Source organism: Stegodyphus dumicola, chromosome X1, assembly GCF_044657685.1.
Source record: "Stegodyphus dumicola isolate Sdum_Otavi_A_Nest chromosome X1, ASM4465768v1".
In the NCBI taxonomy this organism is placed as follows: Eukaryota; Metazoa; Arthropoda; class Arachnida; order Araneae; family Eresidae; genus Stegodyphus; species Stegodyphus dumicola.
The window spans coordinates 125,324,509-125,349,621 of record NC_140780.1 but is presented as its reverse complement, the minus strand read 5'-3'; the positions used below and the strand labels follow the sequence as shown (position 1 = coordinate 125,349,621).

At 31.9% G+C, this 25,113-nt stretch overlaps 1 protein-coding gene across 4 annotated transcripts in view; it reads right to left on the bottom strand.

Moving 5' to 3' along the window:
- The window catches only part of Klp3A (kinesin-like protein 3A), a 298,885-nt gene that overhangs the window by 143,886 nt on the left and 129,886 nt on the right, over positions 1-25,113 (bottom strand). For all 4 annotated transcript variants that reach the window (XM_085808353.1, XM_085808352.1, XM_085808354.1 and 1 more), the window contains exons 17-19: positions 17,208-17,354; positions 15,480-15,582; positions 15,316-15,392 (exon numbers count right to left, since the gene is read on the bottom strand). In XM_085808353.1, coding sequence (XP_085664479.1) covers positions 15,316-15,392; positions 15,480-15,582; positions 17,208-17,354 — 327 coding nt within the window. The remainder of the gene's footprint in view (positions 1-15,315; positions 15,393-15,479; positions 15,583-17,207; positions 17,355-25,113) is intronic.

Sequence of the window (25,113 nt, the reverse complement as noted above, 5' to 3'; positions counted from 1 at the left end):
GGACACCCATAATCCGGAACTCAAAGCTACAAACTTTCTGCGCATGTGGCGCGTTGATGCATGTGCGCAAGACCTTTACAGCTGCAAATATGCGTGTGCGCAAAATACGGTTACGCATGCGCGTTTAATGTATAACGAACGGTATAAGCTAAGCTAAAATTATCTAATTCAGTTAATGTTGCAGATTGCGTTTTTCCTTAATCTTCGAATTGGATTCGGTTTATTATTTTTTGCAGACTGTTAGAGCAATTTTATAAAAGTAAGCTTGAGCTTTCGATTATGTCAAATAGAATTTCTGATATATAATTACTAATATGTAAAGGATCTACAAAACGAAAGTATGTTTCGAAGTTTATTAAACAAAAAGTGGAATTGCTGCAAAAAATGGATAAAGGCATATCCTTTGTTTATCTTCAACGCAGCGGCGCACAATGAATTGGAAGTTGATCTGTCAGCACTATCCTTAACTTCACGGCAGATCTTTTTATTTTATTTGGCTTATAATTCCTTACTAAATGTAGTATTTCATCTCGATGTACTCCGTCTTTGATATGCAAATCAAATTCCTCGTCATTATAATTCGCTTCCGATAGTGAAGAGGTTATTGAAAACGAAAAAATTTCGATTGACAAATTAGTCGGTATTCTCGACACAGCAATTATAGGACTTGAACAGCGGAACTTTGTAACTGAACAAGAAATTATGTCTCTTTATAGAATTCAAGAGAATGTATTATCACATAAAAAACAAAGCAACTTAAACAACTTACATTGAAAGAAATGTTTAATAAAGTAAACAAATAAATATTAAGCTTTTTTTTTTTTTTTTTTTTGTAAATTTTGATACCCGTTAGATCATAATTGTTCTTTATTTCATAAATTACGGTTTCATATTTTTAATTTTATAATTTCTGCACGCCATCTTACCAGATTTAAACTGATGATCTATAATCCGGAAAAATTTATAATCCGGAATCGCCGAAGTCCCGATGAGTCCAGATTAACGACTTTTGACTGTATAAGGAAACTGTATGTAGAGCAAAATAAGTCAAGGAACCCATTGTATGTTAATCATTGTACGTCCCCTCAGCTCTTTAGTTGGATATTAAGAAAAGAAATTCCTATACTGCTTTTGTATTACTTGTATAGTGAAAGATTTGAAAAAAATAGCTTCATATGAAAAGTTTTTCTCTGATGAACGAATACAGCTGAAAACATGTTTTTGTCTTCAAGTACATCCACAAAACATGAAATAGTATTGTACTCTTTTGTGTTGTATTGCATTTTTATATTACTTTGTGGTAAATTTTTTGATTCTTAAATTTCTCTCTCTCTTTTCTTATAATACACAATTACTCTTTCAAATATGGCTGACCTATGAACCTAAATTTTTATACTATAAAATTTTATATGAAAATTAGCTGTAATCATTAGACACAGCTTTGTGTATATTATATTCTTGAATACATGCCTGCAATTAATACTAAGAATACTATTGATAAAATTCGCGATATAATTAATAATGAAAATACTGTTTAAGCTAAAAACCGATTTGAATCTTTTTTTTTCATTATAGGGTAACATGAGCCAAACAATTTTCGTTAGAAATATACAATTATGCTAACTTGACATATCAGATAGAAAATATTTTATCGTCATCATCGGCTATGATAAAAGGTTTTCACGCTTAAGATTTTGGACTATGATAAAGCACACAGGACCTATTTGTCTAAGGGAAAGGAAGTCTTCATGGTAGATTTTTTTTGTGGGAAACAAACTGTTAATTCACAATTGTACTTGTGAAAAACCCTTAAACCTCCCATGCAGCCGCTAGAATTTACCGGTGCTCAGCTATCTTACCGCTTGGAGACTAGTTGGTTTTCTGAACTTACGCAATATCTGTCTGAATTTGAATATTTGCATAAAAAACGAACAAAATAAAATGACTTATTGTAAATAGCATACCTGCCAACCTCTAAAAATAAAAATTCAGAAGAACACGAAGAATCAATATCATGCTTTGATATTGACAAAATAACAATTTATACAAATAGAAAAAAGAAAATTGTACTTACATTAGTAAATCTCAGTTAAGTAGTAACTAAAAAATTTATTAGGAAACATAAAACAAGAACTTAATGTTACACAAAAAAATCATTGCAATGAATTTAGAGTGCATTTTTTGGCTTTAGCCAAAAATTCTTTGGAAAATTTAATGTCATAACAATTAGTTTCCTCATAACATTTAGCAATTAAAATGTTTTCTAGAGTTTTTGGTGAAATTGAAGAACGAAACATAATTTTATTTTTCTTTACAACACTGAAGACTCTCTCGCACTCAGCATTACTGTGTGGAATTACGAGAATAGCACATAAAACTCTTGCTAGTTTATCATATTTTGGCGTTCGATGAGCTCTTTTTATTCTTTTTAAGGTACCAACGAGGACATCAAGTCTATCTTCTCCAGACCTGGCAAAGTCTTCAAACTGTGCAGCAGAAAATTGGTTCTGTAGTTCATCCAAAGCATCATTATGGCATTCATTTTCTTTAATTGTTAACAAAAATGGAAATTTATCAATAAAAAAACGAATCTTTTCAAAAGATGAATTTTCAATTTGTCAAAAGATGAAACATCCATCTGAAAAGTTGACAGCGCTTAGCGGCATGTTGTGTTCGATGAGAAATGCAGTAAACAAACACTCTGCCAAAATGACATCGGCATCCGAATTCGTAGCCAAATTTGAAAAAAAAAAATCATCCACTTTCTTTGACGTTGTTGAAGCCGAAGCATTAACTTCATGATTTTTAGACTTAACATGCTTCACAATGTCGCTTCTTCCACCGTGCCTTATTATGAAGGCACACACGCACACGTTGCAAAATGCATAGTTATTTCCTTTGAAGGATTCTTTAATTGTTGGAAATTCGGCTTTGTAGGCAGGCCGAAACTAATGAGAATACGGTTTTTTTGAACTCATTTCGTAACAATGGCGTATTAAGAAAATTCGTAGCACGTGCAAGCAAAAAAAAAAAAAAAAAAAAAAAAAAAAAAAGAATCCGACAATCCACGCTTGTTGAGTCCGAGCTGAGTAATTCCCTTGCTGCTGAAGTGAACGTGAAAAAAAATAATCTGCCGCCCACAAAGAAAAGAGTGGGAGAAACAAGTTCAGCGCATTGGATTGGCTGGTTATAAGCGGCGAGTTGGGAGAAACCGCAGGTTACTGGATTTGAAGTAGTCGGTAGTTGGCGGTCGCCAATTGCATCGAAAAAAAATTCTAAAATTTCGACCAAAAATCACTAAAAACACTTGAAAAAGGAAAAATATCGTAAAAAATGGATTACGATCGTAAAATTGTAAAGACAAACGCATTTTCGTAAAAATTACGAAAAATTCGTAAAAGTTGGCAGGTATGAAATAGTACATTTTACTGAAATCAAACTTTCTTTGAAAAAGGAAAATTAATTGTAAGGAATAAGATGGATGCATTTAATTAAACGGCAGGCAATAACAGAGATGATTATATATTTTTGTATAGGAAATTATTTTGTTCGTGTTATCGTATAACGGAAAATATCCACAGATTATATTTTACAGTTTTTAAGAAGTCATGGGTTATCTGCTTTAAGAGAGCACCTTCGTGGGTAATTTTCTAAATAAAATTTGCTTGAAATCATGTTACGCATTGGGAAAATCATAAAGACCACAAGCAGCTAAACTGTTCGGTTGCCAACAACAAACTACCAACATCCAGCAATGTTATTCAGTCAACTATAGTGAACTTAAATTAATGTTTAAATATCCTCCCTAGTAAGGTATTTCCTTTGGTTGGAGATTTGTCAATAATAAATGCTACGTTTAAACAAGACATTTTTTTAGAGCATAATGCTTCAAAAATGTATGCTGGGATCCCTAGAAAAAAAAAAATATCGCCGGAAAATATATCTCCGAAAAAAATATTTAATTATTCATATTCTTATGATTAATTATTAAATAATTAATAACTTTTATAATTATTAAATGCAATGCTTACTTATACTTTACCAAATGTACAGCAACACTTTCTTTACAAAAATACCATATTGAATAAATTATATTGTAAGCTAATGAGTAACAACATTGCTTTCTTTAATTAAAATACAATAACAAGCCGAACAAACATTAAATTGGAAGTCAAACAACAAAAATCAGCATTATATTTTCAAATTTTCTCAATCTAATTTTCATTACATCTTACCTCGTTCCTTTGCGCTTTTGCAGCTGAGGATGATGGTTCGGAAAAAGCATCGAAACTAATCCTGTGAAAATTTGAAAATATAACGCTGATTTTTGTTCTTTGACTTCCAAATTTTGCTTTGTTTGTTATTAATATGTCTTACCTTTCCTATTTCAGATAAAGTTTACTAGTGTTTCTTGGACAGGAAAGCAAGAATTTTTAATTTGAATCAATAAATTTATGATACACTGAAAACAGTTTCAAGTTATAATTCCCTTTCTGAATATCTTGAATGTATATAAGAAAGTAAAATGCAAATTTAATATTAATATTATCACCCTTAAATAACACCCAAATGTTTTGTTTATTACTTTTAAAACTACGTAATAATTAAGGCAAAAAAAAAAAAAATTATTTAAAATAATTATTATTTGCATGCAGTTGAAGAATATAGGATAATACTGAAAGTTTTAAAGATTTTTAATTAATGACAAAAATACAGAAAATCAGAAATAATATGACATGTTTCAGCAATATCTCAGAAGGAATGAAAGTTGCACCAGATATTTGTCAGAATAGAATTTTAGTGATAGCAGTTTAATCAGTTTGCATTGAAATTCCTGTGATAATCAGTGACATACAGATTTAGGTTACTTAGGTTAAAAATGCGTAATAATTAAAAATTTAACCGGGTAAGTTTTAAAACCAATTTATTTGAAAACTAGCAGAGTCACTGCCAGCCTTCGTCTGGCTTTTCAATGTACCGGAAAAATGGCTGAAGGGAACACCAAATGTTAAATTTAAAAACTGCGTAGAACTTTACTCAGCAGAACAACTTCATTAAAAAAAGTTATTATGTATAACAAAATTACAATGAAATAAGCAATATCCCTTAACAGAAATATTAATTATCCTAATAAATAAATTCACCAACTTCCCTTTGCAAAATCTTAAGGTATAAGGAGGTATAAAGTTATAATATAATATTAATAATAAAGGAGGTTAAGAACTGGTATAAAGGAGGTTAAGAACTTTGTTTCCTAAAAAAATCACTCAAAACTTTTCAGTATCTTAAAAATAATGAAATGAGCAATAAATAACATAAAAGAATACAAAAAACAAAAAATTCTGAAAAGCAAAGTATAATTAATGATATTTTATCTTATGTTTTCAAGGGAAAAAATTACAATGAAATAAGCTATATCCCTTAATACAAATATTAATTATCCTAATTAAAAAATTAACCAACTTTCTGTAGAAGAACAAAAATCATGTAAAACTTTTCAATATCTTATAAACAGTGAAATAAGCAAAAAAATGACATGAAAGCAACTCAAAAAACATAAAATTCCGCGCAGAATTTTACTCCACAGAACAACTTTATCAAAAAAAAAAAAAAAAAAATCAATAAAATATATTATACTTATATAAAAATGACAATGAAATATGCCAATCTCTTAAAAACAGTGACATAAGAAATACGATGAAAAATTGTTGCCAAACCCATATTTCTAAAAGAATGAAACTATTCAAAATGATGCAATTTCATCAAAAATCTATCAACAACAAGGCAGGAAAATTGTTGCCAAAATCACATTTTTAAAGATGTGAGAAGCGTACTCAGAAGCTTCATTTAAAAAATTCTTTAAAAATACAAAATATTATCATTTTTCCGAAATTCTTTTTGTAAAAGTAGTCGCAAGGATGAAAGTTTAACGTATCCAAAATTCAAAGAAAAATGAACTGTATATTTTTAAAAATAAACTTTTTTTAGAAAAAATCCCGTTGAAAAGGTTTTACACTCCATTTGTTAAATAAATTTGTATTTAATCGATTTATTGAAACACAAAATTTATTTTAAGTTCGTAAAATAGCTAAGTGCCTACGTTTCATGATGATGTGAAAATGGAGTGTGTAGAGTAAAATCTCGCTTTCCTATAGCCCATTATGTCTTGAAATGACGCGATTTCTTCATGAAAGACAAAATAAAAAAAAAAAAAATTAATTAATTCGAGTTTAAAAAAAATCGCTTCGAAGGGCATTGGCTCTTGTCTAGATGCACCTATGTACCAAATTTCGTAGCCGTGGGTCAATTAGTTTACGCGCAGCGTGAACAAAAGACACACACACAGACACTCTTTCTTTTATTATATGTAGAGATAAGATTGTTTAAGGGAAGGAAACTTTCAAGTTTCGCAGCTGTAGCCTGCGGCATTAAGACGGACATCACGGAGAGTCTAGCCTTTTGCAATTCTCTTGAGAGCTCACAGGTACTGAACAATATATGGCAATCAATCTCACTTAGCGGAATCATTGAAGTAAAATTCTGGGAGGGATGGGAAATAACAAAAGAACTGCTTGACAATTTTCAGAGGTTTAGGGTTATTTTCGCGACATTTTACGAGAAGTTCGGTCCAAAACTAGCGACAGTTTTAAAGGGATTCGCAGAAAATCACTCGACAGGCTAAGGGCTAAGGTAATACGTCTTTATCTGCATCTTGTTACATTGTCTCACCTAAGAACCAACAATAGCTTGTGTATCATATATTTGAAATTCATTCTCCTGATTATGATCTTGCTAAGAACTTGTTGCAAACTCAGCCGATAGGGGGCGATAGTGAGCACTTGAATTAAAAACTGATTTATTTACTTTTATCTTTAGAATGTAGTTAGATGTGTAAGGTGTGATATACAGCAAACTTATTCCTCATATAATGTGTCAATAAAGGATTAAAAGCTAGGTAATTCTCAATTACTCTCCTTAGAAGCTCAGAAGATCAAGAATGAGGTAAGAGCTATTATTTATATCTGATTTGTTATATGATGATGAACTACCGAAAACTGTAGTAATTGAAAATAGCTCAGCCTAGTGAATTAGAGAAGTTAAAGAGTAAAAGAAAAACTATTCAGATTTCTTTAACTAAAATTCTGAATAAAATAAATGACTATTTAAAAGGGAAAAATATTGATTATGACGATTTGGATGACTTAAAATATACCATAGAAAGCATTATAAGTGATTTAGAAATGCTTGAAGCTGATGTTCTGACAAGCCAGGAATATCGCAAAAAGATTACTGCACTTTAAGTGTAAACGAAAGCAAAATTGATGCACACAACGAATCCTCTAAAATTTCTGAAGAAAGGGGAATTATTAATTATCCTAACGTCAAACTGCCGAAATTAAGAACTGAACCCTTTGACTGCAAATATGAAAACTGGCAGGGATTTGGGGGCAATTTGAAGATGCAATTCATAAGAATAAACAATTGCCAAAAATTGATAACTAACTATTTAAAATAGTTCTTAAAGGATTCTGCATTAAAATGTATACAAGGATTGACATTAACACAAAATAATTACTAATTTAATTTAATAGCTCAACAGCTAAATAGCTGTTGAGCTATTAAAAGAACAATTTGGTAAAAATGAAATTATTGTACATTTACATGTAAACAAACTTTTAGGCTTAACTCCTGTGAAATCATGTTTGAACTTATAGGAACTGAGAGAATTACATGACACAATTACTATTCAAATTCGAAGTCTTGAAACTGCAGAAATAAAACTAAATGATTACGGTGGAATTCTTTTTGCCATTTTAGTAAAATTAATTCCAGAAGATATCATATTAGAGTATAATCGTTATATTATAAGAAGAGTCATGGAATTGATCAAAATTACTCCAGTTTCTTAAAAAGGAAATAGAAACACACGAGAAAACATTTTTGTTTCGCAAGACAGGCGAAGACTGTAAAATGAAAATTTCACAGTTATAAAAATACGAGAATTCTAAATGTCTACTGAAAGCAGCGGCGTTAAATACTACTACAATTAAAAATGCGTGTATGTTTCACTTTACAGAAGAACATATGATCGATAAATGTCCTTTACTTATAAGTGAATGGAAGGCTAGTTTATTACGTCTCGGATATAGTTTTAAAAAATGTCATGTTTCTAGATTTTGCCGCGATCGAATACGGTGCAAGAAGTGCAGTAAAAAACATAGCCATTATATTTGCGATGAGGGATCAGTGACAAAAAGTTTATCGGGAAATGAAATAAACAAAATGATGGATGACAGCGATATAAATCATGCATCAAATTATTCCGTTTCAAGTCGACAGAGTTGCAACATATATTTGCAGACAGCCATAGGTATGCTAACTAAAGGAAAACAGGAGTGACAATTAAATGTTTATTCGATACAGGCAGTGAAAGAACTTTTATTGATAAACAGATATTTTGGTAATTAAAATTGGAAGTGATAAGTTGGGAACATTTAAGTATTTTTTTCCTTTAGTTCAGAAGCAGAAAAAACAATGAGTAATTGTGTGAAGGTAAACTTGAGAAGTGTTTACGAGGGCCATCCAGGAAGTAGATTACGTTTCCGTCTGTGTCCGCTAGGGGCGGGGCTAGCACGGCCATCTTGGGGTCAGAGCGTTGCGCAGCTCAGTCTGCATCTAGCCGTGCTAGTGAGAGGTTCGTGCTGTGCTCCGTTCAGATACTGTGACGGTTTGAAATGTCTGCGTTAATTGAAAATCCCGCGAGCTGCGAGGTGCGCTCAGTAATAAGGTTTCTGACTGCAAAAAACTGTAAACCGATAGAAATCTATCGGCAGCTTCGTGAAGTGTATGGGGACAACATTATCACTGAAGGTGGAGTGCGTCAGTGGGTCATAAGATTTCAAAATGGCCGAACCAATGTTCACGACGAAGATCGAAGTGGGAGACCCAGCATAGTGACCGCCGAACTTCTCGAAAAAGTCGATGCTAAAGTCCGTGAAAATCGAAATTTCACAATAACGGAACTTTCTTTGAGTTTTCCACAAATCTCGCGAAGTTTGTTGAACGAAATCATCAGCGAAAAGCTTGGTTACCACAAGTTTTGTGCAAGATGGATTCCAAAAATCTTGACAGAGGACCACAAAAATCAGCGAATGGCTGCAGCGTTGAACTTTTTGGACGCTTACCATAAGGATGGTGACTCTTTACTCGATCGCATCGTTACTGGTGATGAAACATGGGTGAAACATGTGAACTGTGAAACGAAATTGCAATCAATGCAGTGGGGGCACACAAGTTTTCCCCAAAAACCCAAGAAATGCATGCAAACAATGTCGGCAAGGAAGATGATGGCGACTGTTTTTTGGGACAGAAAAGGTGTAATTTTGGTGGACTTCCTGGAAAGAGGCACTACAATAAACTCTCAAAGGTATTGCCAAACTCTCCAAAAACTCCGAAGAGCAATTCAAAACAAGCGCAGAGGAATGTTGAGCTCTAAGATCTTGTTGATTCACGACAACGCCCGGCCCCACACGGCAAATGTCACTCGTAAAGTTCTTGAATCTTTTAAGTGGGAGTTGTTTCCTCATCCGCCGTACAGTCCCGACCTGGCACCGAGCGACTTCCACCTATTCCCAGCAATGAAGAAGTGGCTGGCTATGCAGCGTTTTGATGACGACGCACAGCTGCAAGAAGAGGTAACGAAGTGGTTGAAGGCGCAGGCGGCCGAATTTTTCGAAGAAGGAATTTCCAAGCTCGTACATCGCTACGATAAATGCCTTAATTTGTATGGTGACTATGTAGAAAAGTAGTATTTGAGTGTGGCTTTCATCTGTATATAATAAAATTTGTTTCCTATACTTTGTTTATTTTTTTATTCCAAAACGTAATCTACTTTCTGGATAGCCCTCGTATAATTTGAAGGAAGTAATAACTTTAGAAGCTATCGAAACTCTGTGTATTTCCGAAGCTATAGTTAAAGCACCTGGCAGAGAGATTAACGATTCTTGTAAGCAAATGAAAATACAAATGACAGATGAATTAAATTAAAAAAAACTTAATAATATCACTGTTAATTGGTTCAGATTTTTTTTTGGAGTGTCGTTACTGGGAAAATAAAATGAATGCCAGGATTATTAGTAGGAATGAAAATGAAACTTGGGTATGTGTTCAACGGATCTGAAGCCTCAATCAGATCGAACTCTAGGAAAATCAAGAGTAATGAAAACTATTGTTAAAAAATAAAAATGTAGAAGAAACAGAGATTTTAAAAGAAAATACTTGATTTAGAAAGTTTGGGAATCTCGTGCAAAGATAATTTTAAAGATGAGGTTTTAAAGGAATTCAAAAGCTCTATAAAAATGGCTAATGGTCGCTATGAAGTTAGTCCTCCGTGGAATAAAAATGTTGAATTTTTATCCGATAACTATGCCATTGCCGAATGAAGTTTAAAAAAATTAGTTAATAAATTTAAGACAAATCCTTGCTTTCTTAATCAGTATAAGTAAATCCTTTCGAAGCACGTTGCAGAAGGAATAGTTGAAAAGGTTGATTCCAGTATGTCTGAAAGTAAAGCTAAAATTTATTATGTGCCTCACCAAGCAGCAATTCGTGAAGATAAATTAACTACAAAAATGAGATATGTTTTCGATGCATCTTTTAGTGTAATAAACTCCATTTCCCTTAACGAATGTCTGAATTCAGGTTTGAATTTAATGCCTGATTTGTTGGCCTTATTTCTGCAGTTTAGATTGAACAGGGTCGCCTTGACAGCTGATATTGAAAGTGTATTCTTGCAGATAGTGTTAGCACCGGAAGACAGAGATGCTGTCAGATTTCTGTGGATTAAAGATGATACGAACATGGAACCAGAAGTGCTGAGAATGACACGGGTTAGTTTTAGACTAAGGCCAAGTCCATTCTTGCTAAATGCAACATTGAAACACCACATAAATAAGCACGAAAGAGACTATCCAATTGCGTTCCAAATCCTAAGTAACAAATTATATGTTGATGAACTTATCCATAGTTTGCAAGATGAAGAAACTGCCTTTGAAGTACATCGGCAGGTGAAGTTCGTTTTAGGTGAAGCTGGATTTAACAGGAGGAAATGGAGAACAAATATACCTCTATTTCAGGATCGATTCAATGAGAAAACCGCTTCTTATACTTTGCCCTGTAAGGTACTCGGCTATTGCTGGAATTCTGAGGAAGATTGTATAAGCATTGACAAGGAAAACCTGATGAATAGTAACAATGTATATGAATTCAAATCATCGAAAAGAGGTGTAATAAGAACTGTTGGAAAGATGTTTGATCCAATTGGACTTATTTCTCCGTTCACAATTAGGGCGAAAATGACACTTCAAGAAATATGGAAGAGAAGACTGAAATGGGATGAACCCTTACCACCAGATTTGGCGAAAAAAATTATCAAGATTGGTGCGAGGAATTGCATTACTTGAACAAAGTGATGTCACCACTGCATTTATTTGAACTAAAGGAAAATGACGAATTAACTAATTGGCAACTTCATTGTTTTGTTGATGCAAGCAAAACAGCCTATGGAGCTGTAATTTATTTACATTACAGCGATTTAGTTGGAAACTCTAGTTCGGTTTTAGTAGCTTCAAAATCAAGAGTTGCACCGTGCATGAAATTACATTACCTAGGTTGGAACTTCTTGCAGCACTTGTAGGAGCTAGATTATTTCAGTAGATTCGAAACAACTTGGAACTTCCGAAGGATACTAAATTTTATTTCTGGTCCGATTCAATGATTGTTCTTCATTGGATCAAGGGAAATTCTCGAAAATTGCAGGTATTTGTAAAAAACAGAGTTGAAGAAATAAGGACTATTTCTAATTCAGATTGGTGGAATCACTGTTCCAGAAAGGAAAACCCAGCAGATCTGCTGTCTAGAATAGACAACTTAGTGGCTCTTAAGGACAAGGAAGTGCGATGGAATGGACCACCTTGGATAAGGAAAGACAAAGTCCACCAGCCGCAATCGAGTAATAAAATTGCTGATTTATTTGGAGCTGGATCTGAAATAGAAAATTCTATTCTTTTTTTGTAGGAACTGAATCAGAAACACTTTTTGACATACAGAAATTCAGCAAACTTAGCAATGTATTATGAATCACAGCTTGGTTTCAAAGATTTATTTACACTTTGAAGAATTCACACAATAAGGAAAAATGGGTATTTAACAACAGAAGAACTTCAACTGGCTGAACAGTATTGGATCAAAGGAACATAGATGGAGTACTTTCTGCAAGAATATTTAGCTTTAACTAAAGAAAGACCATTGCCAAAAAATTCAATCATTAGGCAATTTAACTTTATTCTAGATAAAAGAGGAATAATTTTAATCAGAGGGCATCTTCAATATGCTAATATTTCACAACAAGAAGCACATCCAGTTTTGTTGCCAGGAGTTGGTCACTTGTCTGATCTCATCATTAAGAACTGCCATGAAAGAGTAAGACATGGAGGTGCAAAAGAAACACTAACTTATCTTAGAAGAGGAAACATGAATTTTAAGGGCCAGACGGCGAATTAAGAGTGTTATACATAAATGTCTTTTATGCCAGAAATTTCGAACGAAGCCTGTGACTCAGATTACTGCGCCACTGGCGGCTGACAGAATATCAGAAGCAATCCTTTTAAAACAACCGAGTTGGATTACTTAGGACCATTATATATTCAAGATTGAGATACCATGAAGAAGACCTATGCACTGCTCTTCACTTGTGCAGTAACTACAGCGATACATTTGGAATTGACTCTTGACTTAACCATTCAGTCATTTCTGCAAGCTTTTTGAAAATTTGTTGGAAGAAGAGTCATTTGCAGTGTGATCTACAGTGATAATGCAAATACATTTCACAAGGCAAATCCAGAACTGAATCTGCTGTGGAAAATCATGAGAGGGGAAGAAGAGCAAAATTTATTTGAGAAGTTATCTCTCAAATGGAAATTTATCGTCAAAAGAGCCGCCTGATGGGAACGCTTAGTAAGGTCAGTTAAGATATCTCTAAAGAGAATCTTAGGAAGAACATCAGTTTCATTTCAAGATCTGGAAGTTATATCGATAGAGACAAAGGAAATTATCAACGCCAGGCCTCTAACGTTTTCAGTGATCCAAATGAACCACAACCGCTAACACCTGGACATTTCTTGATTGGACAATGATTATTAATTCTGCCTCAAGCGACTAAAGAAATTCCTTCCTCCGAATCTAAACTTTTGAAGATGAGAAGATACCAAGAAAATTTACGTAATCGAATTTGGAAAAGATTGAAGACATCATATCTTCTTGAGCTTAGGTCAGCTCACCAATCGTGATCAGTAAACCAGCCCACAGAACTTCAAGAGAACACTATTTACTTAATTATTACTGAATTATTATTACACTATTACTTCAAGAGAAAATTTACTTAATCGAATTTGGAAAAGATGGAAGACGTATCTTCTTGAGCTTAGGTCAGCTCACCAATCATGATCAGTAAACCGGCCGATAGAGCTTCAAGAGAACACTATGGTTTTGATAAAAGATGACAATGCGCCTAGACTTGTATGGCAAACGGGTATTGTGACAGAATTACATTCTGGACGTGATGGTCGTGTCCGTGCATGCACAGTGAGGCTTTCGAATAGAACTTTCATTAGGAGACTTGTGCAACTGTTATGTCCTCTGGAACTCTCAGTCAACACTTAATGAGCATTTGCATCTCCTGACGAACTGTTAGCCATGGAGGATATTGCAAACTCATCCGATAGGGGGCAATAGTGAGCCTTTGAATTAAAAACTGATTTATTTACTTTTATCTTTAGAATGTAGTTAGATGTGTCTTGTCAAGTGAATTGTTCGTCGTTATAATGTGTCAATATAAGATTAAAAGCTAAGTAATTTTCAATTACTCTCTTTAGAAGCTCAGAAGATCAAGAACCAGGTAAGAGCGGATAAACAAATGAAAAGGCTTCAAATTCAAAGCAACACAAAATTTTTAAAAACAACACAAAAAATTTAACAGTGACAGAAGATAGCTTTTTATTAGCAATGAGAATATGATGAAGTACATGTAAAATTCAACAATCAGAGCGGAACATTAGTTGAAAAGGATAACACAATAAATAAATAAAATAAAGTAAAAAATACACAAAAAAAAATCGCAGCTGGAAAGAAATAGTACAGCAATGCTAACAATCTAAAAGTGAGTAAGCACCTAACAGATATGAATAAATTAATGGAAAATTAATTAAAAGAAATAGAGATTTAAACAAGGGAAAATTAACCTGTACGATTACCGTCTAAACTAGTATATGTAAACGACCAAGAATTGAATCCGTAACTCATATAATCCAAGGAGACCGACTTTTTGATGACATCAAAGGCACCTGTGGAATTCAAATGTGATAAAGCGATGAATTCTAGCTCCAGCTGACACACCAGATGTGCTGTCTGCAATAGCTTCTGTATTTTTATTTGCGTTTAAATGCAGTTCCAACATGTCAATGTAGAATATTTTCTCTTGTTTTTAATTTGATTTAACTGCCTATGCCAGAAAATTTTTTAAATTTATTCTATGATATTTTGACATCATTAACCAATTTGTTGATCACAAAAAACCAAGCATTTTCTATGCCTTCACATACAAATGGGAAATATGCAATACAATATATATACATGTATAATGGAAGTACAATACTATAGGATATAAATTTATACTAAAATTTGTTTTCATATACTTCAACTATTTGGTAAAAATATCTGAATGATAACATTAACTCCAATCATATTAAAAAGTGCCAAATGTAAATAAATTAATAAATTTCCCGCATTTTTAACATTAGCAGAATTTCTCGATGTTTCCCGATTTTCACTTTGCTAGGCTTAATTTGAATATAACAGAAGAGAATAGAAATTTCTCCCTCTACATACAGAAGAGTATAGGAAACAGCAGCTAATCAGGGTATAATCTTCATAACGCACTTTTCCTAAAGCAATGTTTAGACCGCTTATAAGATTTTTTTTTTCTTTTTGAAAAATAATAAACTTTACAGGTGAAGGCAACAATTAGGAATTCATTCACTATAGCTTAAGATTTTAAAACATTTCTACTTTTATCAGTAGCAAAATTTCAAGACATACTACAGCGTTGATCTACATAAAGGCAAAGTATACAAAAAATTGAAAAGGAAGGTTTCTCAAAATAGTAGTAAAGCTGAAATAACATCAATCATAAAAACATACTTTTGAAATTAGAGGGCAAAATGATATATTTAGAGGTAAAACTTTATACAGGGTACTTACCTTTTTGAAAAGAACTCCCAATGCAATCTTTGCCTCTGCCATACTATTTATTTCATTCCACCGATCTTCACTTTTTTCTGTCATAAGCATAGAAAAATGAGAAAATAGCAGAGGAAAGTATGGTTATTAAAAGCGAAGGTGAAAAAACAAGAAGACATCTTTACCATCTTTAAAATCTGACTTGTCCCCTTTCAGTTCAGTTAATTTTCTTTTGTGTACTTCAAGCACTGATTTTAAGTGTTCAGCTTCTTTTATTAGCAAATTTTGCTGTCGGAAAAGGGAAAAAAAAATAAATAAATGAAACAGGAACCCCTTCACAAATAGTGAAATGTGTCAAAAAGGAGGGATGTAGTCACAAAAATATCTCAACTTTCTGATACAAAGTCTTCATATGCTTTGCCATAACCAGTTCACCCGGTGATATTTATGCATTATAAAATGCGCAAATTCAACATAAATATAAAATTCATGACTTTATAACTTCCCTTGAAATTATACAGTCATGAATACTTTTTAATTAAGTAAATTTAAAATAGTTTTACAAAAGACAAAAACACCTACAGAAACTCTTCCTGTTTGTTAAATGTGCCAGTACCTATGGGTATAAATCACAGTTTAAAATAACTTCATGGTAAGTACCAACAGGAATTTCTATTTCTGGATCTCTCATTTAAAATTAATTTACGAAATTTAAAAATGCATAAATTTTATCAAGTCTTTTTGATTCCAATGCTGCTAAAGTATAAAATAAATTCATTAACTAGTAAAATATGTTAAAACCGCTGATTTTAAATTGAATAAAAAAAAATCCAGTCTTTTGACACCATGTCCATCGTATAATAAAAATTAACGTTTATCCCTATGGATTAAAATCAGAAAGTACTCTTCTATTATCAGAACTAGATTCAGAAATGTATATGTATGTATGCACATGTGTTTGAATGCATGTGTGGATACATGAACACATACATTTTTTAATCTAGTCCTGATAACAGAAGTGTGCCAGTCAGATTTGTACAGATGTAGATATGAATTTATGTTACATATACATTATCTCTGATTTTATACCAATTAAAAAAATCATAAAATAGGTTTGATTCCACGTATATTAGCAGATAACATACACTTATGCCCAAAATTATCTTTACATGCATGAAATCATGGAGTTCTCAGAAACAGTGAACAATAATTTTATCAATTTGTGTGCTATGATATATACCATCATAATACATAAATACAAAGAAAAAAATTTATGAGCAGAGCATGTGATAAAAATCTGTAGCAAGAAATAATAAAAATAAAAGGAAAAAAATCCAGCTTATGAATTTAACATGCAATGTGATCTCCTCTGACACATGTTTCCATGCTGGCAATAATGTTGTTAACCACAGTTTGGGAATAATTATTAAAATAATTTCAGAGATGCTGAATATGATTATTGAACAAAGATCTATAAAGCATACTTTATAAGTACACAAAGATATTGAAATTTCCTAATTTTTAAAATAACTAGGAAATAAATTGCTTGTAATTGGAGCAGTTCAAGGGGCATCTCAAACTGTAATTCAGTGAATACTTTTTTGCTTTTGCTTCGGAAGAGAATTGAAACAATTAAGCATTAACATTCAAACCTTAAAACTGAAAAGATCTGCTAGAGGGAGCAAAACAAAGTTAAATAAATAAAAGTACTTTTTCTTTTCAGATCATGATATGCAACAACTTTATAAATAAATTTCAGCATTATGCAGCTTTCAAAATAAAGTGATTAACACATCGGCAACATCAAAAAAGGTTATTCTGGTTACAGGAAAAGATTTAAGGAAATTGTTTGACAGAATAAAGAGTGCAAATTCTTAGCTATTAAATAAAAGCATTTCAAAGAAACTTTATACCTTTTCCTCCGACAGACTTGAGCTGCAACTGTTTCGAAGATTATTAATCTCTTCTTGAGTAGATTTAAGTTTGTCTTCCACATTTTGATAATGAAATTCAGTAAGTTTGCTGCAAACCACAACTTCCATGTCTCGATCAAGCCAATCCTGAAATGTATTATTATAAAATGTGGTTTTCAGATTTATTTAATATAGACATATAAAAAAATGCACAGACATTGCATGTAGAATGCTTACTAATGTTTGATGCCACCATTAAAAATATAAAAAGGGCAAGAAACTTCTAAGTTTCATCAGTTTAATGCATGAAAAATAAGCAAAATAAAATTTTCAATTTATTATACAAACTATTTTCGAAGAAATTACTGATACATATTGCTTAGTCTCCACAGTGTAGATAACCTGCCGTGCACCATCTGACACTAAGTTGAAACAAAACATAGAAAGATCACATGAAATCTATAGTTATTATCAGCATTATTTTGATAATACAGTACAAAGTCCGAAATCCGGACTCATCGGGACTTTGGCGATTCCGAATTTGGGATTTTTCCGGCTATTAGATCATCAGTTTAAATCTAGTAAGATGGCATGTAGAAATTATAAAATTAAAAATATGAAATCGTGATTTATGAAAAAATGAAGTATTTATGATCTAAAGGGTGTGAAAATTTACAAAAAAGCTTAATATTTATTTGTTTACCTTATTAAACATTTCTTTCAATGTAAATTGTTGCTTCGTTTTTTGTGCTAATACTTTCTCTTTAATTCTGTAGACAGACATAATCTCTTGTTTAGTTACATTGTTGAAGTCCTGTAATTGCTGTTTCGAGAATTTCAACTAACTTAACTTGTCAATAGAAATTTTATCATTTTCAGTAACTTCGCTGTCACTTTCTTCACTATGGACAGTGGTATGTCTGGATCTAGAACCATATTACAGATTTCACCATTCATTAATTGATTGATGATCGAGAAAAATTGTCATCACAATGAAAAATTTCTTTTATATCATCTTTATTTATTAACACTTCTCCACATTTCTTTACAAAATCCGTTGATTCGAAAATTTCACCTTTGTTTGCGATATCTGAAAACCTTTAAAATTAGCGTCTATCATTGTCAAATTTAGCTATCCTTCAGTATACATACTTGGTTATGCATCATGAGCTTGGCGACTAACGACAAGTTGTTCCCTTAAATTTTATCTTGCTTCTCTCACGCACTGAGACAATTCAGCCTGAATTGTATTAGTTTAGTTATTTATTATACTTATGTCTATTTCTTGCCTATGCTTAAGGCTTACCAGAGTTCTGAATAAATAAATTTCCACACATACTTATTGAGAGCAGGCACTAGATATCTTACTGCCTGATGCAGTCTCTGTGCATCCTAAATTCTGCGACTCAGCGCGGCCATACGAGCCCTGGCGCTGGGTCTGGATTTATGTGAAAAACAAATGAGTTATTCATAATTCAAATCGCCCTAAATGTAATCTTTGGGTCTATGAGTATCATCAACAAAATCTATTTTTAGCATATGGAAAGAAAGTTTTTGTAAATTTTTCATAGTCAACATTTTTTAGCACTTTTAACTTAAATCTGAAATTTTTGCCAAGCATAATGTCAAGATAAAAGGTTACCATACTCCTTTATTATTTAATTACTACCATAAAAAATGTTTAGGCATTGCTACATGAGTCATTAATCAAGTTGTCATGTTTTGATAAACGTGCAGCGATGAAAGGAAAGTATAATAAAGATAATGATTTGCCAGATTGATGTCAGATCAACAATGTATTTACATGGAATGTTTCGGTTTGAGATGGGTGCCAAGCAATGGAGCCAAATTATTGATTGTAGAAATTTATGCTAAAATGATTGTTTCTTCAGTAACAAGGTATTTAATTTAGTGTCGAAGTAAAATTAAGAATCGGAACGCTCCAGATGTTTTATTGTGCACAGAGGGGGGGGGGAATCAAGTGCAAAGTGCATGTGTGTAAAGCCTACATGAACGAAACATTGTTGGTGGCTTTGAGGTCTAGATTTTAGATCTTTCCGGATAATGAATGTCCAGATTTTGGACTTTGTACTGTATAAGTAGGCAACTAATGTATTTTTCACTGTACATGCTGAAATGCTCTTGCACTGTAATTTGTATAGATTGTTTACACTGACAGCAATATTGCCTTATATGATAGAAAACTTCCACATATTGCTAATATCAGACCCCCCCCCAAAAAAAACATATGTACATTTTATTGCAGTAAATAAGACTAGTACTTGCCTAAAAATTTGTTTTAAAATTAATTGTGCTCAAAATTTATTTGGTTTATTAAACATTTATTTCAATGTACGTTCTTAAAGCTTCCCCCTCCCTTTGGGACCTTAAAGTCTTTGTCTTTAATTTTATGGACATAATGTAATGTTATAAAATTGCCCTGCTCAAGTTCTGTAGCTGTTGTATTGAGAATTCCCACTAAACTGTCAGTTGAAATCTTTTATTAACAACTCTGTCGCATTCTTCATTATCAAAACTGGCATTTTTTTAAATTTAAAAACATTTGCAGTTTGCTTATGATATCTGAAAACCTTTAAATTTACTGCTATCATCATCATTATCATGAAATATGGTAATTGGTCATAAATTATGCTAAACATTAAAAAATATCTGAAACAATGTCCTTCCATGACCATGCAATACTCCACATAGTATGTTTTATGTTTGAATGGTTTTGTACTGTTCAGAAAATATAGCACAGATTTTAAGGCTATTTCATATCTGCATTTCAATGTGCTTAGCATTTCCATACCCACTGGCTGAATGATGGATGGACACTTTAGAGGGGGGAGGTGGAGACATTATCTTTTATTAAAATTTTAAGTCCAAGTTTGAAATGAACAGTTCACTATAATCAGGACAATTTTTGCACCATTCACTAAACCAACTGATTTTAAAGGTTGTCGAGTTTTGCGTACATCATTTTCAAATAAATCCTTCTTTGATGTTAGTGTCATCCAGCTCTTGATAAATGATGAAAATCACTGTGCATTTAAATGCCCTAGGTCATGTACTTTTTCAAATTACAAAAAGTTTACATTTGTGTGCTCATGCAGCATTTTCATATGCCAAAATCATCTCTGACAACATTTGGGGCTTTTTCTCCATGTCACCAAGATATTTTCTGGTAATACGAGAAAAGACCAGTTTCATCTTAGTCATAAATTTGTTCTGGATATTACTTTTCACTATTAATGAATTCGATAAAATCATCTGCAAATTGTTCAGGTGCTTTTTCATTAGATCAAGCTTTTTTATCTGAAGTTTTTACTGCCATACACCATGGCAATTTTTAAATTTGATTAACCAATGTCTTTTATATGTTTACTTAGTTTTTTAAGACCATTTTTTTTCATGAATATTTTGGCATGATTTATGATGTATTAGTACTGGATCCATCAAAGCAAGTCCTCGCTGCACAGCTATCTTACCCATTTTGAATCATCACTCTGTCATGATAAATGATTTTTATGTTAATCATTGTGAGAAAGGTATCAAAATTCAGGGAAAATTCAAAAAGTTCATTTTTCTGCTTTCTATGTCATCCTGTTGATTATGCCTTTTCACTGTGTGCTTAGGTGTTTACTTACATAAACTGTGATTGACTTTGTCTTGACTGTTATATCTTGTGATCGGGGAGCTCTCCAAACGTTTCTGCAGCTAAATTATACTCCACAGATCCAGACACCCCCCGGTGTGAACGGCAGGGTACCGTAGCATGGCAAATGGAGATAAGAAAAATAGAAATGAAAAGGAGAAAAAAGGGATAGGGAAGAATATACAAAACAAAATAAATAAATGAAGGAAGGAATGAGAGAAAAGGAAGATGATAAAAATGAAGAAAATACTAATGATGCAAATGGATCATTAGATCTAAATTTGACCATCTTATATCAGATAATGTATTGTCATACTTTTACAATAAAGCGAATGAACTAGAAGGAATCTTAGGTAATTCCACTGGAAAAATTAACAAAACAACTGGAAATAAAATAAGAGAAATACTCCAAAAGTTACAAGAAATGACGAATGTTTTAATAGAAAACACTAAATTGAGAGGTTGGTTGAAAGAAAGAGAAAATTATTTGATAGATGAAAAAGAAAAACAAGAGAAACCTACTTATGCAGAAAATGACCAAGATCAAAGCAAAATAAGAAAATAGAACCTGAATATATAACTCTGATATATTCTAAAGAGAAAAATTGTACAATGGACCAAATAAGAGAGAAATTTTAAAAAAAAAAAAATATTATGCGATACATTGAAGATTGGTACACAAAAAGTACAAAAGAATAAAAATGTGAACTCCTAGTAAAGGTTACTAAAAAAGAAAAGAGTTCTGGAATCAGTTGTTTCTGACAACAATCTTGAATGAAGAATTAGAAATAAGGAGGCCTAAAATTTAATCCAAAGATAATAATTTATAATGTAGATTTATCATTGAATAATGAAGAGGGCAAAAAAATTGTTAATATCTCAAAATAAAAGATTTAACAGCCAAGATTGTATCAAGATATAATATCAAATCAAGACCGTGGCCTCATTGGATTGCATCCTTGAATTCAGAGTCATTTAAAAGAATAATAAATGAGAAAAAGGTTTACTTAAGATGTTTCTCTTGTTATGAACTTGGCCACATGAAGAGATATTGTCAGAATGAAGGAATCTGTGATAGGTGTACGCAGAAATGACATACTCAAAAGGACTGTCAAAGTCCAGAATTAAAATGAAGAAACTACTCTGGCAAATGAAAAATACAGTCTTTGTTTGAATTCAAATTCGTGAAAATACAAGTAAAGAATATTTGCCTTATAAGGCAATTAAAAATTTTAACAAAATATTATTGTAAATTGAAATATGTTAGATTGTAAAAAAATTATAATTTGTCAGATTAGCTATTAAAGCCACGGCCAACCAAGTGGAAATTATGGATAAAAATATACAAGTAGTTTGTGTACAAGAACCACAGGGGAAAATCTATAGATTTCCTTTACATGCAAGAGCATATTATAATAAGAATGAGAAAATTAGAACTGAAATCTTTATTTTTGATAGTAGATATTGTATTATGCAGATTTAAATATCAAAAGATATTGTTGCAGTTTTGATGGATAGACAAAAATCCTCATGTTTTGATTACTTATTTTCACCTTCAGAGACTTTTGAAGATCATTTACAAATATTAACAACTCTGATAATGAGATTTGATAATTATTCAATAGTTATTAATGGAGGTATGAACTATAAACATCCTATGGGGACTAGAAAGAACAAACAGTTGATGAAAAATACTAGCGATTCTCTAGAACAAATTTGACATTATTAATAAAAAGTATGACCTTCCAACATTTTACTTCACTTTGGAGAGTATTTGGATTGATATAACTGCTTCAAGAGTTAAAGGAAATTTGAATATTTCAGATCGGAAAGTTCTTGATGACCTCTCTTTGAGATAGATGCATCTTTCGAAATTAGTAATAACAAAACTCAGGATTATGAAAGAGATAAAATAAACTTAAAAATGTAAAATGGTGGCAGTATAAAGCAAAACTGAGGAAAAAAGATTTACAGTTGTCAGAAGACATTGATGAAACTCTAGAAATTATAAACAAAATAATTTGAGACACTTATACTGAAACCATACATAAGAACAATTTTAATCATAAAGAAAATAATTTTTTTCCCGATGGTGGAATATGAACTTAAATATTAAGAGAAAGCAGGTTCGGGCACTAAGAAGAAAGTTTCAAAAGTGTCTAGAATGTTAGAGAACAGAAAATAGAATTAACTAAAAAAAGATTCTGGTCCAGTATTGAAAAGGTATTCAACAAGCTAAAGAAAATTATTGGAAGAGTATTTGGGGCAATATTATGACTCATATTCCCTCTGGAACTCATTTCAAAATAGTAAATGGCAAACAGATCAATGCTGCAATTATTTCAGAAATAACGAAGAACAGTGGCACAGTGTTCAATAATATTGAAGAAGGAATAAAAGCTATTATAAACTTTCATTTTAAAATAAATGAAGAAAATGAAAATCATAAGAAAAACCAAAAACTGGAAAAAGAAGTTTCAAAATGGGAAAAAGGATGTTTCTTTTGTGGCTCAGGAAATTGCTAATGCTTTTGGAATTATGAGGCGAAATAACGCTCCTGGACCTGACAGAATTCCATTCGAGCTGTTTCAAGAACTTTGGTTTGTGAATGAGAATTTGATTACAAATCTGTTTAACAGCTCTTTAGAAAAGTGTTATTTTTCTAATGTTTGGAAAAATGGCAGTTTAATTCTGTTTTTAAGATCAGGCAAAAATCCAATTAATCCTTCAGCATATAGATCTATTGTCCTCCTTAGGAAAAGTTTCGGACAAGCTGATTAATAACAAATTATATTTTTGTCTGAAAAACAATAAATTAATGAATGAAAACCAGTATGGATTCATATCTGGAAAAGATACAATATTAGCAATCGAAAATGTAAAATGAATTGTGGAAAGGGGGAAAAAAGAATTTATGTACTATATTGATATTAATAGATACAAGAAGTGCATTTAATGAACTTTGGTGGCCCAGCAAGTCGAATCTACTCAAATAAAAATGTCTAATAAACTTGTATAAAATTATTTTTAGCTATTTAGAAAATCAAAAAATAATATATAATAGATATGAAACAAATATGGAGAAAAATTGTAATAAAGGTGCACCCAAAGGATCTGTCCTTGGTCTGACTTCATAGAATTTGATTGCAGATACAGCCTTGAACTTAAAATTTGAGGAGGGAATAAAGATACAAGCTTATGCTGATGATTTTGCAGTACTTATCTCATCTCCGTAGAAAGTAGATTAGTTATACATGAAAGAACTAGAAAAGTTTTGGAAGTTACATCCAAGTGAAGTGAAGAAAATAAGTTGGAAATTAGTGCAGATAAAATACCCATGATAACTTTTCCAATGAAAGTGACGCTAGCTCGTCCACCTATAACATCATTGAAAGACAGGAATATTATTAGTAAAGAGACTACAAAATATTTGGGAATTATGGACACAAACCTTAGATAGATTACACATTTGACAAATTTTAAGTTAAAGGTTTATAAAATTGTTCATAAATGAAATATATTGTTAAATGAAGATAATTATAAAAATAAAAGCATACTCAAAGAGTTGTATAAAAGAGGAATAGAAAGAATTATCTATATAGAGATCCCAGGTGGTGGAAAGGGAAAGAAAAACAAGGGTTAAATAATTATAGATCCAAAGCGTAGCACTAATACCTACCACTTGATGCTACAGAACAATACTAACAACAAGTATACAAGTTTGAAGCAGGAGCTATTTCCCTGATCTGAAGGTAGACACGGAAGTTCAAATATATCTAGCACAACATATGGAAAAAGATATAATTTATGGTGATTTTGTCAATCATGAAAATATTAATATACAAGAAGATAAATATTATTACCATACTGCAAAAATAAAGAATGTACCATGGGAAAGACACATGCCACAAGGATGTGACTTAGAGATATTTACTGATAGCTCGATGATGGACAAAAAAGCAGGAGCTACCTTTGTGACTTATTATATTGAACAGAAATGTGAAGATAAGGAATACAGACTCAATGAAAAAAAGTACAATTTTCGAGGCTGAATTGTAATTGAAAAAGTAATTGAAGTAAGAAATAAAACTGTAGGATTTATAGAAAAGGATAACTTGAAATTTAATTGGGTTAAAGGTCATACAGGAAAGTTAGAAAACGAAGCTGCAAACAACACTGCAAAGGAAGCAACCAAGAAAAATAATACAGATATTTTCTCCACCATCTCAATAGAATATGTGAAAACAT